The sequence below is a fragment of the Alnus glutinosa genome, chromosome 11, assembly GCF_958979055.1.
Source record: "Alnus glutinosa chromosome 11, dhAlnGlut1.1, whole genome shotgun sequence".
In the NCBI taxonomy this organism is placed as follows: Eukaryota; Viridiplantae; Streptophyta; class Magnoliopsida; order Fagales; family Betulaceae; genus Alnus; species Alnus glutinosa.
This window is the reverse complement of record NC_084896.1, coordinates 1,703,857-1,718,629: the sequence shown is the minus strand read 5'-3', so window position 1 is coordinate 1,718,629 and position 14,773 is coordinate 1,703,857. Positions and strand designations below refer to the sequence as shown.

Here is a 14,773-nt window from a genome sequence, read left to right as displayed (position 1 = left end):
AAGCTGCAAATGCCCATTGGCGAAGAACAACAAAGCCCAAAGGCCATCCTAGTAATTAGAGAAAAAGATTTTCTACCCACAAAGCTAGAAAATATAGCTTAAAGCAGCTACCATTACAGTAGACTGTGAATTAAGAGAATAATATACAAACTACACAAACAAACAGAAACCTAGAAAAAAAGCTCTGGAAAAAAACTGTCGGGAGTCCCCTCAACGACAAACAACCTTCCAGGTCCCAGATCAACACCTTCCAAAGCCGAAAAAGCTAGCTGTGACTCACATGCGCGAGAGTGGAAAGAGAAACTCCGGCACGTGCAGGTCATGTGCCAAATAGGAAACACCACACGAACTCATCAGGCATCCATCGTGACCGGAGAAGGCCGACGACCGCAACAGTAGGGTTCTTGTTAAAGGAAAACCAGTCGAGTTTACAAGATCTAGCTTTGAAACAATGTCTCCACCAGAAATCCTCCAACACCCGCCTTTTTCCACCGGTGAGAATCTGAAATCCTCTGCTTGCCCCAAAAAAAACAAACAGAAACAAGAAAACTACCACCAGTACAAAACACCTGGAGGACCAAAACTTCAAACAGCCCTAAAGGCTTGGAGGAGACAACCACCATTGGAAACAAGCCAGGGGAACAAAAACCTTAGCTCACAAGGCTAAGGGGACAAAAAAACAAAGAAAACAACGACCGTAGGGGAAGGCGTGAGGCCTCCCCCCCCCCCGGCAAACGAAAACTCAAATCTTTCCTCTCTCTATAACTCTCGAGACGTTCTCTCTCTAGAAAAAGGGTTAAATTTCGAGCTTGAAATGAATGTTGTTAACTTACATTGACACTTCAACGTACGTAGGATCCTGAGGGCGAGGCCATACAGTTATGGTCCTGCACCTCAAATTTCAATCAAATAAATAAAAGAAACCCTCTAAATAAACAAAAATATTACTAATTCCTATAATTATTTTCTCAAAGTCCGTTTCATGTTATCACAATCTGTAACCAAAATCTTTAGATAATGGTTAAATTTGTCAAATATAACTAATTTATCTGGCATGATGCTGATATTACATATCAAGACTCAAGTTGAGCAGAATTAGGTATTTCTGTAATCCAATCTGTGCTACCAAACAAGGCCTTAAAGGGACCATACTAGAAGACACGTGGTTAGCACTTGGCAGCATAAAAATACCCAAACCTCGGTGCCCATGGGGCAACGGGTCAATTCGTTTTGATATTGTATTCCAAACACTTGCTCTCTTGAGGGCCGAGGCACATTATAAAATTAGGAGTTATAGTTTGTATTTGTGTGTTGGGTTCAGGTTGTGTTGAGGCATGATATAAGATTATATAATTCAACTATAATCCGATCTATTTAATTAAACGGATCAAACCCTTTATTCATAACCCTCAAATTTTGTATTGGGTTCGTTGGTCATGTAAAAAATTGTCTGGGCCTGCCATTATGTCGCATGTCGGGTTCAGATCACGTCGAAGCATATGTATAATAATGTATAAGACTATATAAGTAAACCCTAACTTGATATATTTAATTAAACGGGTCAAACTCTTCAATTATAACTCTTTAATTTTGTGTTGGGTTTATGTCAGGATTGTAAGACATGGCAAAAATTGACAGCTCCATTAAAAAAGTTAAAAAACCACTGGCTTTAATTTAGTTCAAGAATTCATAGGATTGTCGTTGTGTCTACACTTTAAAAAAGAGTCCTAAAAGGGCAGCTTACCTTACCACCCATTCGCATCCCCTGTTCCCCAAACACCCTACCACCCAACCCCCTAACCCAACAAATTTGAGAGTTATCTTTCATAAATCTGAGCCGGCTTTGCACCGAATTTATCCTTACCTTTTTCTTGCTTTTCCTAGATCTTCCTTCAACCAGCAGATACTTTTGACTCTACCCCTCTTCATCCACCATGTTTTTGGGTTTCTAAGGTCTGGAGTTTGAAATTGTTTTTTGGGTTTTAGATCTACTCACCTCTATTCTCTATCTCAAGACATGCTCCTCAACACTGGGTTCGGTGGAGTTTTTGGAGTCTGCCGATTGTCTTCCCCATCTCCTTCGTCGCTTAGAAGATGGCGCGTGCTTCCCACGCGTCAGAAAGCTTATGGACTCAACCGGCCCTCCTCCACTTTCTGCACCAACCCTCAGTGGTTCCGGATGATTCCACTGCTTCCTAGTGTTGAGAGGCCTTCCGTAGGCGGTGCGTGGTTCTCACGCGCCTCATGGGATGGCTCTCACCCCGCCAGCCCCGCTAGTTTTGTTGCTGCGGTTCTTACTGTTTTTGTGTTTATTTGGTTGTTTTATTGGGCTTATTTGTTGTATCCCTCCCTCCTAATTTACCCCTGTTTTGGTGTTTAGATCCTTGTGACTCAATACACTATCACCTTCACTGGTAACCCCAGTTTTGTGGCATTTGTGCCTCGATCCAAAAGACCCGTATCTTCAGAAGCATTGCCTCGGCGTACTTATGTTCACAGTTTAAATTTTGGGTTGCTCAGACCCTACTGTGTTTGAGCTTTGTTGTAATCTTTTGTACTTTAAAAAAAAGAAAAAGAAAAGAAAGCAGCTTACAAAAAGTGCTTTGAAAATAAATGCATTTCTCCCCTTTTCTTTTAGCTGCTCTACCATTTTTTTTTTTTGTAAGTTATTATTGAAATTGACAAGTTGAGGCCTGTGGGGAAAAGAAAATGAAACATATTACATTGTCCGTGCAGCATTGATGCTCAGATTGGCAGCAGCCATCAAGAAAAATGGTGAGATATTGCAAAATCTTCGTATCATGACCTTCAAAATATCGTAAAATGTTTGTATCGTTCTTTTTCTCAAGTTGCAGTACTTTAGACGCCGCCGGATTTGTCGTACTTCTTCCAATCTTTCACTTCAACAGTTTGAAGTTTTCGTCCGTAGAACGTGAAAGAGAACATAATCGTAAAAAAAAAAAAAAATTAAAGGAAAAAGTAGAATAAAAAAATATAAATACAAAATTTTTATATAATTTGGCCTATCACCTACCGTCACATGACTACATTTTACTTTTATTCCTCAATAATATTTCAATGCAAATTACTCAAATTTATATGATAATTTAGATAAATAAATATAATAATCAAATCAATTTGATATGATTACCATCAAATCTGATTATGAAAGATTCTAATCAATTACTACCAAATATCTAAAATCAAATCTCCTAATATATTATAACATCCACCCAATCTTAAAGTGAAAGATTCTGAAAGTTTTAGTTTGATTTTTTTTTTAATTTAGTTTAGTTTTTTTTTTTTTTTTTTTCGGAGACAGCAGGCAACTCGCTGGAGTTGGTGGTGGCCATCTCCGGTAACTAGAGACGGTCGCCGGTCGGTAACAATGGTCGAAGATGGACATTTAATAACAATAGGCCAAAAGAGTAAGACCCCAATTATGGTAACAAATGTTAGTCAATACTTTATAATTAAGCACTCAATTATGGTTAAATTATTTAATTAAAGAGATAAAACCATTAGATGATGATAGTTTGCAAAAAATTGTCATAATCTTGAAAGTTTTCTTAAACATTATATTTATTTGATGGTTTTCATTTATTTTCATAAAAAAAAAATTAAAATAAGTTTTACAAATTGAAGAAAGTATTCCAATTGACGTACTAAATCATCAATTATATAAACATACTAGATTCTTTTCCATATTCTTGTATTGCCTGCAGAATATTATTGAGAATACTTGCTTCTTTTTTTTTTTGAAAAGATTGAGAATATTTGCTTCTGCGAAAATAAGTTTTTTTTAAAATTAAAAGTGTTAAAATCTTCCCCAAGATTAACAATGTCAAAGGAAAATGATGTGAATTAGCCATATTATTAATAAAAATGTAGATGTTAGAAAAAACTTGAATATAAATACTCAATTAGTAATTTTAGTTTTAAAAAATTGAAAAAATAATTTTGGAATAAAAATATAATTTAAAAATTGAAATGAATATTATTTAATTAATCTTTAAATATTATAAAAGGCTCCACTCAAGGACAGAACTAGAAGATATTACGGGTAAGGGTCAGGGGTCAAAAAATTTTGTTGCCATAAACCATTAGGCTTAAAAAAAAATAAAAAATTGACATATATATATATATATATATATATTTTTTTTTTTTTTCTTTTTTGTTACCTTCAAAATTTTTGCTTCTTAGGATTTGGGGACATGGCGTGTACCGCCCCCTCAAATCCATCACCCGCTCTACTTAAATTTATTGTCTTAAGCTTCTACAATTTATCCACCGATAAGTGCTTGATAAATAAAAGAGCTTATTTATTTATTTTTGGAATAAAAAAAGGAAAGTTATTTATTTATTACTTTTTATAGATACTAAACGAAATAATGAATTTCTGAACTTCATTTTTTTTTGGGATAATTGCACCGTTGGTCTCTGTGGTATGTCATAATTATTTTTCACTCTCTATGGTTTAAAAAGTGCATGGGAGATCCCTTATGGTATGCAATAATTACAAATTGATCCATGGCGTCAAATTCTGTTAAAATGTTTAACAAATTCCGTCAAATGCGACGTCAGCGCCACGTGTCGTCATATAAGATGACGACACGTGGCGCTGACATGTCCAATCTTAACAAAATAATATAAATTTATTAAAAAATAAATAAAAATAAAAATTAATTAATTAATTTTTTTTTTTTAAAAAAAAACAAAAATGGGGGCAAGGGGGTGGCACGCGGCCACTCCCAGGCCATTGGGGGTGCCCGCGCGCCACCCCAAGCCTGCACTTTTTTTTTTAAATAAGTTTATTTATTTATTTTTTAATAAATTTATATTTTTTTATTAAGATGGACACGTGTCGCTGACGTGTAGGGCTAACAGATTCCGTAAAAATTGTGGACGAAAAATCGACCCAGGGAGTAAAACGTAATTATTGCATACTACAAGGATCTTTTATGAACTTTTTAAACCATAGGGAATGAAAAATAATTATGGCATACCACAAGGACTAATGGTGCAATTATCCTTTTTTTTGTTTTTTTTTTTTTTTTGTCCGACCGACTTTATGCTATTTGGTGGACATTAAGCTGATTGGCCCAATAAGCCTGTACCGGCCCATAGTACGAGGTTCCAACAAAAACCACCCTAGCTCCTCTCAGTTTCTCTTCAAGCTCTCTGTCGTTCTCCCCCTCTCCCTCCATTTTGTCAACTGCTGAAAGAGCAGCGCCACAATCAATCCACAGAGGTTAGGAAGCTTTTTCTCTTTTATGCCTCTTTGGTTTCCTTTTGATCTATTTATTTATTTATTATTATTTTTTAAAATTATTTATTTGGGGTTTCTCAAGGCAATCTTCATTTTTTTTTTTTTTTTTTTATTATTATTTTTTTATTTCATTGTTAGTTGCAGACCTCTCTTCCCGTAGTCAACCATGCCTACTGTCAGCGTGGGAAGGGATCGTCTGTTCGCATCCCTTGGCAAAACCTACAGTGAGTTCTCTCAAGCCATTGTCAACCGTGCCTACTCCCAATTTTTGTTTTCTGATACGTTAAACTAATCACATTGTTTTGTTTTTTGTTGAATCTCACAGCGCAGGAAGAGTTCGAGGACCTTTGCTTCAGGTTCGGAATCGAGCTCGACGACGTTGTAAGCGTTTTCACACGCTTTGCCTCATTTTTTCTGTTTTTGTTATTAATTTTGAAATGTGAAATAATATATATCTTTTTGACTGTTTCAGACTACTGAGAAAGCGATTATTAGAAAGGAAAAGCATTTGGAAGAAGAAGAAGCCGACGAAGATGAAGAGGTTATCTACAAAATTGAAGTCCCTGCCAATAGGTATTTTACTATTTAATGCACAAAATGAAGAATTTATTTCTTTCTTCTTGCTTTTTTTTTTTTTTTTTTTTTTTTTTTTTTTTTTCTCAATATTAAGATTTTTCGATCATGGGCGAAACTTAAGATACACTATTCTTTACTGTTTAGTAGGTATCAGTTTAGTAGAATATTAAATTTGAAAAATTCCATTTAGAGTAACTCAAATGTATAATTTGGCTGAACTTGGGTCTAAAAAGCTGACCTTTTTAGGTTTAGTTAATTGGATTGGTTTTTCCAACCTTTTTTTTTTTCCTCATATGTGGCTTGGCTTATAATTTGAAGTGATTTTAATTTGATTCACAAGTTAATGCCACACCTTTTATTTCCTCAATTTTTTTTTTTTTTTTTTTATTATTATTATTATTATTTTTTTTCTGGTTTGACTTAATTTGGGTTGGTTTTGCTTTTTAGTTACTACAATTTTTGTTTCTTCAAATCTTGGATCTACCTAAAATTTGAATTTTTCCAGTGGGTATGTTATTTTGCTTCTTATCTGCCATATTTGATTTGTATTGTTTATATGGGGGTATGATGAAAATATGAGTTTCTCGACTGGTTTAGTTGATTGGTTTCTTTGGCACTATAATTTCCTTCTCTGTTTATACATATCTGTGGGATTTTCTTAAAACCTGAGTCTCTATAATTTCCATATTGTTTTTGTTTCTCACATCCTATGTTTTTTACCCCTTTATATCAGGGATTTGCTTAAAATTTGAGTTTCTCAATATTGCATCTTCTTATTGGTTATTGCTTTTTTGAGCTAATTCAATTGGGTTAGCTTGAAATCTAGAAAGACCTATTGAATTGAGAGTAACTTCTCCTTAATTGTTGAGAAGTTGCATGCAAGATTTTTATTTTATGATAATAATTGAAATGATTACAATTATTTTACTCTTTGATATGCACAGATATGATTTGCTTTGTCTCGAAGGGATTGCTCAAGCCCTTCGAATCTTCGATGGGAAGCAGGAGATACCGACATATAAAGTGGCAAACATCAGCAGAGAATCAATGATTAAAATGCATGTGAAACCAGAGGTTGTTATATCAGAAATTCACAAGATAATTATGGGTATTTATTTTCTTTTGAGTGCCACATTGATTTTATTGCGTATGAACTCTTTATTTTTTTTTCCCCTTACAGACATCTTCAATTCGTCCCTATGTTGTTTGTGCTGTTTTGAGGGGTATAACATTTGATGAAGGAAGTTATAACAGCTTTATTGATCTCCAAGATAAGCTCCATCAGAACATTTGTCGGTAATGAATTCCGACTCACTGCTTCATTCATCATTATTTACTTGGCGTACTCGGTGTCTGCCATGTCTAACTGATTGTACAACTGTGAATTGAAATCTTTCTGAACCATTAAAAGTTGAAGAATTTTGGTGGACTCTTGATTGTGTTTGTCCACTAATTCTATAGAGGGAAGGGTTGATTTGTATGGTGTATGTGCAGTTTATTTATGGAAAATTGTAAGTAAGTGGTTCTTTTTTTTGGTCTTGATTTTGACCTAAAATTTGAAAGACTTTTTTTGCTTCCATACTCTTTAGTAACATGCCAGCCCTACACTATGATTTAACCATAGTAGACCTTGACCATCATAAAATGGAGCCTATGTATTGCGCAGTTATAAGAAAATGGAATTAAAAAAAAAAACACAATATATCTTGTTAGGTTTTAACTGAGATTGGGATATTGTAGCATACTGATAGAAGTACGATGGCCCACCCTTATTGTGGTGATTTTATCTATTAGTTGCAGACATAGATTGACTAAACCAGTAAACCATATGACTCGACTGCGTAATTGCTAGGAATTATTGGAATGAGAGTTATTCAGTGCTTCAAATTCTTCAGATTGACTTAAAGTTTGGGATGCAAAAGATGCTAAAGGCTTGGATCCTACCCAGGTCTCCTTCTTAGGACCTTGCTTTGACTGGAAAATTGCTTTGTAATGTCCCTAATCCTTGTGGAATTCAATATGAGAGATTGGAGAGCTATATTATTCATGTTTGTGCGCAGATATGGTAGGAGGGACAGGTTAGTTTTAGAGGACTGGGGTGGTTTTTTTTTTTTGATTGATAAGGACAGGTTAACATATTGGAGATAGGCTTAGTATCTTGAAAAGATGTATTTTCTGATTGATGGAATGGAGAAAGAAATTAGATTGGAGAGAGAGATGAATTGTTATGATCTCAGGGAAATGTTTGGATTTGCTTCTTGCTTGATGTTACATGCTATAGAGCCAGGGTTCTGCAAATAAAATTGGCCAAACATTTGTTATTTTGTTTGGACAGTTTGCTAAAATAGCAAAAAGAAAAAAAAGCAGTAGGTGAGGGATGCTATTGTTGCTAAAGACTAACATGTTGCTTTGAATTAATGCAATAGGTGACTACGTAGATAATCATGCTCATCTAGTTCATTTGAACAGTCTTTAAATTGTTATTTTATGAATATAAATTTTTGGTTTGGGCATTTTTCAGTTTGCAGTTGATAGGCTTTTGGCTAAACAATGCGTGCTAGTTTCAAAAACTAGGGAATTCTTTGGTGTGTATCCTTTGAGGCTGAAAGCATTTCATGAAAGCATCACCCATTGTAGGGATTGTGGTTTGAGTCAAGTCGGCCCCGAATTCAGCATTTTAGTACATAGCAAATCACCTGGTCTATCGGTTTGAACCAGTTTTAGTTACAAAATCAAAATGTGCTTGAGTGACCAATTTAATGAGAGGCTGGGACGGGTTGAACGTCTTATATGAATATTTTTTTTTGCCTAAATATTTGTTATCCATGTGATGCTATCACAGGTTGAATTACTTTTTTCTTTCTAAATTTCTGTTAGAATTTTAATGCCTTCATCACTTGATTCTGAGGCTAAGTCATACCATCCTGTTAATGTTGTTATTATGAGCTGAAATTAAAATTTGAATACTCAAGAGTTTAGCCTGCTATGATCTGGCTGAGTTCACACTATTATATGTCCAAATCAAAATAAGTACCTCCGTAGTGAACTCACAGGATGACAAATTTTTAAGATGCTAAAAGTTTGTTCTGTTGGTATAAAGCCTATTGGTTTCCTGTTGCTGCATAGTTAGGTTGTTTCATTTGTCAATCCTAATGAAAATGGGGTCTGTTCCTATGGATCATTTTTTCAAATACATGAGATTAGCCACATGTATCTTTTTGTGCTTGTTCCATGTAATATCATACTGTGTTACATATTTTTAGAAATGTGATAAATAAGGAGTTGCAATTTTGCAACCTTATGCTGACACGCTGATTTCTTCGTCTTCGCTTTATGTTTTTCATCTAAGTTGTGAATTGGAAGGTTCTCTAAGGATTTTATGTAATTTATCAGCTCTCATGTTTACATTCAATATTTGTTTCAGGCGAAGAACCCTAGTTGCTATTGGGACTCATGACTTGGATACATTACATCACCCTTTTACATATGAGGTGGGTTTCATTAGTAGGCTTTCTTCTTGTCGTATTGTGTTATATATTTTCTTGGGGTTTTGGATCATGTGGTATTGGACTAAGAGAAAAACTGTATTGAATGTATGGGGGCGGTTAGGAAGATGGATAGTACTGTAAACAATCTGACTTGTTCATGAACAACTTGAATTTGACTCCTATAAACTTGACTCGAGTTCAGTTTGTTTAGTGACCTTCAACAAAAATTTGGACTTGTTTATTAAACGAGCTCAGCTTGTGTAAATTCAATTCAATTCGTAGAAGTTTGTATAATTTCATTATTATTATTTTTATAGTGTTGTTTTTTAATTATGTAATGAGAACACCGAAGTTCTTTAAAAGATAAGATGAAATCTTTTTCTTAATGCAATAGATATAACTTTAATCCTTATGAACATGAGCTTGACATACATATACCTACATATATTATGTAATAGATGTATATATGTATGTATGTATGTATGTGATAAATGTCTCGTGTATGTATGTATGTATACTATCAAATTTATTTACATAGACTCGAGATTAAGATATTATATAGATTATTACTTATAAAAAAAAATATATTATATAGATTATCTATTTTGTGATAAAAAATTCTATATGATTTGTTGTAAATACAAGGTTGGTGAATTTAATTTTTAGAAGTTTATTAACTAAAAATTAGCTTATCTAATTAATTTGAACAATATAATCTTAACAATAGTTAAGTAACTAATAATTAACATAGATTTACGAAAAGGAATAAAATTTTTAAGTGATGGTATTTATTTTATACGAGGAAAAAATAAGTTTTTTAAGCAGCTCGTAAAGAAGTTAAAGCTTGTTCGAAAAATAAAGAAACTAAGCTTGAACATGTAATGTAACGCATTGAGGAACTTGAGCTTGGCTTATACTCGAAACAAAATTAAATAAATCAATCTTAAACTTTTAATATTCGGGTTGACTCAGTTCAATTACAAACCTAAAGGCGGAACGTACAACCTAAGTTTAATGAGTTTTTGTGGACCCACCACCCCTTTGGCCCTCCAATACTTAAAAGCTGCATGTGAAGTAGACATAAAACTATCTACTTCCTGTATGAAGTATTCTGAGTGCCCTGAACTTCAGTTTTGAGTTAAGAATTTTTTTGGTTGAATTAATGTTTTTATTATAGTTTGGGTGTGTCCTATCCTATGTTAGTAAAACGTGGCTTTTATATTATTTTTTCATGTCTTGGAGATGCTTTTTTCCTTCTCTTTTCATTTTTGACTGGTTATTGAGAGTTAACTATTAGTTTTTTGAGCATATCCACAAGCATGTTCTGCTTTGTTAAGTTCTCTCTTCTCTCTCTCTCTCTCTCATCTCTCTTTGTTTGTATGAAATGAAGTAAGGAACATTACTGCTTCAGTAACTTACAATTATCTCTCTTCAGAAAAAAGAAAAAAGAAAAATCTTACAATTATCTCTTTATTTTCAGGCATTGCCACCTTCAAATATAAATTTTGTGCCACTGAAGCAGGTATGTGTTTATATTTTTAATTCAATTCTTTACTAAATCCTTAGTGCAAAACTATTGTTACTTTGTCATCGTAAGTGCAACTTGATAAAGTGACGAGAAACAATATTATTCTGGAGAGACGAAATGACCACTTAGGCTTATGATTAAAAGTATGTCAGATGCTTGAAGGGCCTTCCTTCAAGACACTGTTAAAGAAGAGATGCTTTTTTTTTTCCCTAATAAATGAAAGTTCGATTTATGTAACAAGAAAAAGGCTCCCTTTCATTATTCAAGTTTTAAACCAATCTTGTTCCCATTGATGTATTGTACTTGATATCTAAGCTATCCTTTCATTTGCTATGATATCCATATTAAAAGTATGGAATCATGTGGTTGACAGCATCTAGGCAGACAATTTATGCCTCAAGTGGGAGCTCTTTTTTTCCCCTCTTCTGCTCTCTTATTTCTGGTTGTCTTGGCACCCTTCTCATTCTTCCTTGCCCCATTTCTAGCCAATAAGATTGTCTTCAACGTTTAGCAATATAATTCTTCATGTTACTTGGTTATGGTCCACCTTTTTTTTTTTTTTTTTAAAAAAAAAAATTTTAATTTTTTATTGAGTAATCGAATTTATTAAAAAGAGGAAGGTCACAACCCAAGTACACAAGAGAAACACCTAACTAAAAAAAGAAAAAAGGTAAACTAAATCTTGAAAACTAGAGGGGGTTGGGTATTAAAAATCTCATGCTATTCAACAAAGCTCTCCTCGGTAAATGGCTTTGGAGATTTGGGCATGAGGAAAATTCTTTATGGAGACAAGTGATTGTTATGAAGTACGAGATCCATAGAGGGGGTTGGTGTTCAAAGGAAGCTCGAGGACCTTGCAGGGTGTGTCTTTGGAGGAATATTAGAAATGGTTGGGGTTCTTTTTCCAACTGTGTTTCCTACAGGGTTGAGGACGGTTCCTGCATTCGCTTTTAGCATAACTTGTGGTGCGGAGAAGGGGCTCTTAAGTATTCATTTTCAGAATTCTATTCCATAGCCCTTAACAAGGAGGCCTTAGGGTTAGACCATTTAGACCTCTCCAGTTCCCCAATCCATTGGAATCCAAGCTTCATTAGGGCAGCCCATGATTGGGAACTAGAAACTCTTGACTCATTTCTCAATCTATTATACTTTTCGAATACTCATCCGGGAGAAGTGGATAGTATGTTATGGACACCATCTAGCAGGCACGGCTTTGCAGTGAAGAGCTTTTATAATATGTTACAGTCAGGTGGGCATAGTTCATTTCCTTGGAAAAGTATTTGGAAGGTTAAGGCCCTTCCTCGCATTGCTTTCTTCTTATGGACAATAGAATCCTCATGGCGGATAACCTTTGAAGGTGGGGTTTCCATCTAGCTAATTGGTGTTGCCTTTGTAAAAAAGAAGAAGAGGAAACTATTAATCATGTTCTTATCCACTGGGAATATACTGTTGATCTCTGGCACTTGGTTCTTAACATTTTTGGGGTTTCTTTGGTCATGCCTAGTAACATCCTAAAGCTTCTTCATTATTGAAAATTTTAATGGTTGGGACACCCCAAAGAGGCAATCTGGGAAGTTACTCTAGCGCTCTTAATGTGGAGCATTTGGAGAAAAAGCAATTGGTGTCTCTTTGAGATAGCGAGTCCAATGTGCTTTTCAAAAATCCCATTTCTGTAACTCTTTTGGATTCAGTTATTGTAAATGTTTCTAATTTTGACTCGGAGAATTTGGTTGATTTGATTTGTTTTTTAAATTGTAGTAGCCTTTAGGGTATTCGGTTCTCTTGTATACTTTCCGTGTATGAGGGCTTTGCTCTTTTCTTTCAATAAAATTATTACTATTCATAAAAAGCGAGCCTAAATTTCTGTTCAAGTTTGGTTTGTTTAATAAGTGAATCAAACTCGAGTCGAGTTTATACATGTCGAGTTCGAGCTATTTACGAACAACTCCGTTCATTTATAGCCGTACTTGCCGCATGTACCGTACTAGCTATATGCTTGAGATTTGTCGCATCCCCAGGCACTCCATGGGCATTAGTTTTTTGAGCCAACGATACTAACACCGAGGCCTTGGGCTTGGTGGAAGCCGTTGTACGCTGCCCCTGTCGAACCGCCACCTCAACATATCTAACCTCTTAACGGTCCCCCTGTCGGCTCATGCACCATAGGTGCCAAAGGCGTTGTAGAATACATCTTTAGGTGAAACAAAGAGAACCCACTGAGAAGTACCTCAGAACGGTGAGGTCAAGAAGGGTGGGTGTAGGTCTTTTTCTAAAAAGACCAGGAAGTCGGGTCTTAGAAGAGTGGATTACTTTAAGAAGGCTAAGAAATGCGGGTTAGCTCCGGTTCATGGATCTGACTCGGGTATGGGTTCTGTTCCTTCGGGCTTGGGTGCCCCGATGCCGAAAGTTGTGGGTTTTTCTTCAGCCTCTCTCCCGGAGTTAAAAGAGCGTTCCTCTCCCTTTCCTCTGGTTTTTTCTGCCACAGAGATTCTCGGGGAAAAGTCCTCTACTCCATCCTATTTTGAAGCTTCTAACGTGTCGTCGTTGGCCGTTACTTCTGTTTCTGAGGGCTTTGGCGTCTCTGCTTTGGTGAGGTCAGCTCTGGGTGGGGATCCTCCTTTGTTGCCTTCGTCTGAGATGGCTCCTTCTTCGGCTCTCTTTGGGTTTGATCCAGCTCTCAGCGACTGCTCTTTAGGCGTGGATGCTCTAGGTGAAAGGCTGCGTTACTCCTTGTGATGTCGGAGTCTGGCGCGCCTATTTACCCTTCGGAATCCAAGTCTGTGCTTTCATACTCTCGAAAGAATAAGGTTGGCAAATTGGATAAGCATTTGCTTGCAGAGGCTCTTTAGTCTTTCAGTGCTCCCAAGGAGCTTTCTAGGCCGGTTTGTGGGGTTGTCTCCAAGCCTTTGTCAGCTCCTGCAAAGTCTATGGTTGCTCAAGACGAGGGCTATCAGCCTATCCTTCGGCGTGGCTTCCTTCTCCCAAGCGGCGCGGCTCTTCCTCCGTCAGAAGTGGGAGTGGTTCCACTCTCTTCAGTCCAGTCTGTGCTTGGGTGACCGCCTTTAATGTCTTTCTCAGAGGTGGGCAAATCTTCGCGGGGAGGTGGTTTTGAAGAGATTGGTGATCCTCCTGGGGCAGCGATTGATCTTAGCTTCTGTGTTAATACTTTAGGGGTCTCCCACGTGGGGAATGTGAAGGGCTTTTTAGACTTCATAACTCTAATTGATGCGGAGCATCATCTAGAGGCTTCAGTTTCCTCTTCTAAGTTTAAAGGGAGTCGTGAAGTGAAGAATTTAGAGTGCTCGATTAATTATGATGCTAGAGGTTTTGGTTCTAGTAGCGGCAAGGCTAAGCGGCCTAATGTGATGTATTAGTCTCGGGGTTTTGTGGGCTGGTTTTGTAGGGGTTTTTTGGGTTTCCTTCTGTTTGGGTTTTTCTGGTGTTTTTCCCCTTCCACTTCCCCTCTCTTTTCTATTTTGGTGTCCTTTTGTATACTTCCTGTATGCTTTTTTTTTGATAAGTAAGAGAGAGATCATTAAAAAGCGCAAAGCGCAATCAAGTACACAGGAAGTCTACAAGAAAAGCAACTAGGAAGAAAAAGAAAACAGAACAAGGAAATCATTAAAACTAAGAGGTAAAGGTGCGAGGAACGCCGCCACCCAAGAATACAAGGAATGAAAGAAAAAGGAAATGAGTTCCTCAATAGATCTTTCTTTGTCCTCAAACTGCCTGTCATTGCGTTCCCTCCACAAGCACCACAGAATGCAACAAGGGACCGTCTTCCACGCAGCTGCACTCTGAGAACGACCACCCGTCCACCAACAAGCGAATAAATCTACCACTCGCAGAGGCATAACCCAAGATCTATTGAGGAAGTCTACAAGAAGTACACATGAAGTCTACAAGAAAAGC

At 36.2% G+C, this 14,773-nt stretch overlaps 1 protein-coding gene across 2 annotated transcripts in view; it reads left to right on the top strand.

The window, feature by feature from the left end:
- Positions 1-5,107: 5,107 nt before the first annotated feature.
- Positions 5,108-14,773, top strand: part of LOC133881896 (phenylalanine--tRNA ligase beta subunit, cytoplasmic) — a 33,021-nt gene continuing 23,355 nt past the window's right edge. Inside the window, exons 1-8 of one of the 2 annotated variants that reach the window (XM_062320964.1) lie at positions 5,108-5,251; positions 5,414-5,493; positions 5,595-5,650; positions 5,742-5,842; positions 6,790-6,919; positions 7,026-7,141; positions 9,270-9,336; positions 10,814-10,855. In XM_062320964.1, coding sequence (XP_062176948.1) covers positions 5,436-5,493; positions 5,595-5,650; positions 5,742-5,842; positions 6,790-6,919; positions 7,026-7,141; positions 9,270-9,336; positions 10,814-10,855 — 570 coding nt within the window. In that variant the 5' untranslated portion in view covers positions 5,108-5,251; positions 5,414-5,435. Of the gene's footprint in view, positions 5,252-5,407; positions 5,494-5,594; positions 5,651-5,741; positions 5,843-6,789; positions 6,920-7,025; positions 7,142-9,269; positions 9,337-10,813; positions 10,856-14,773 lie in introns of both variants that reach the window. The other variant, XM_062320965.1, reaches the window with a different exon arrangement.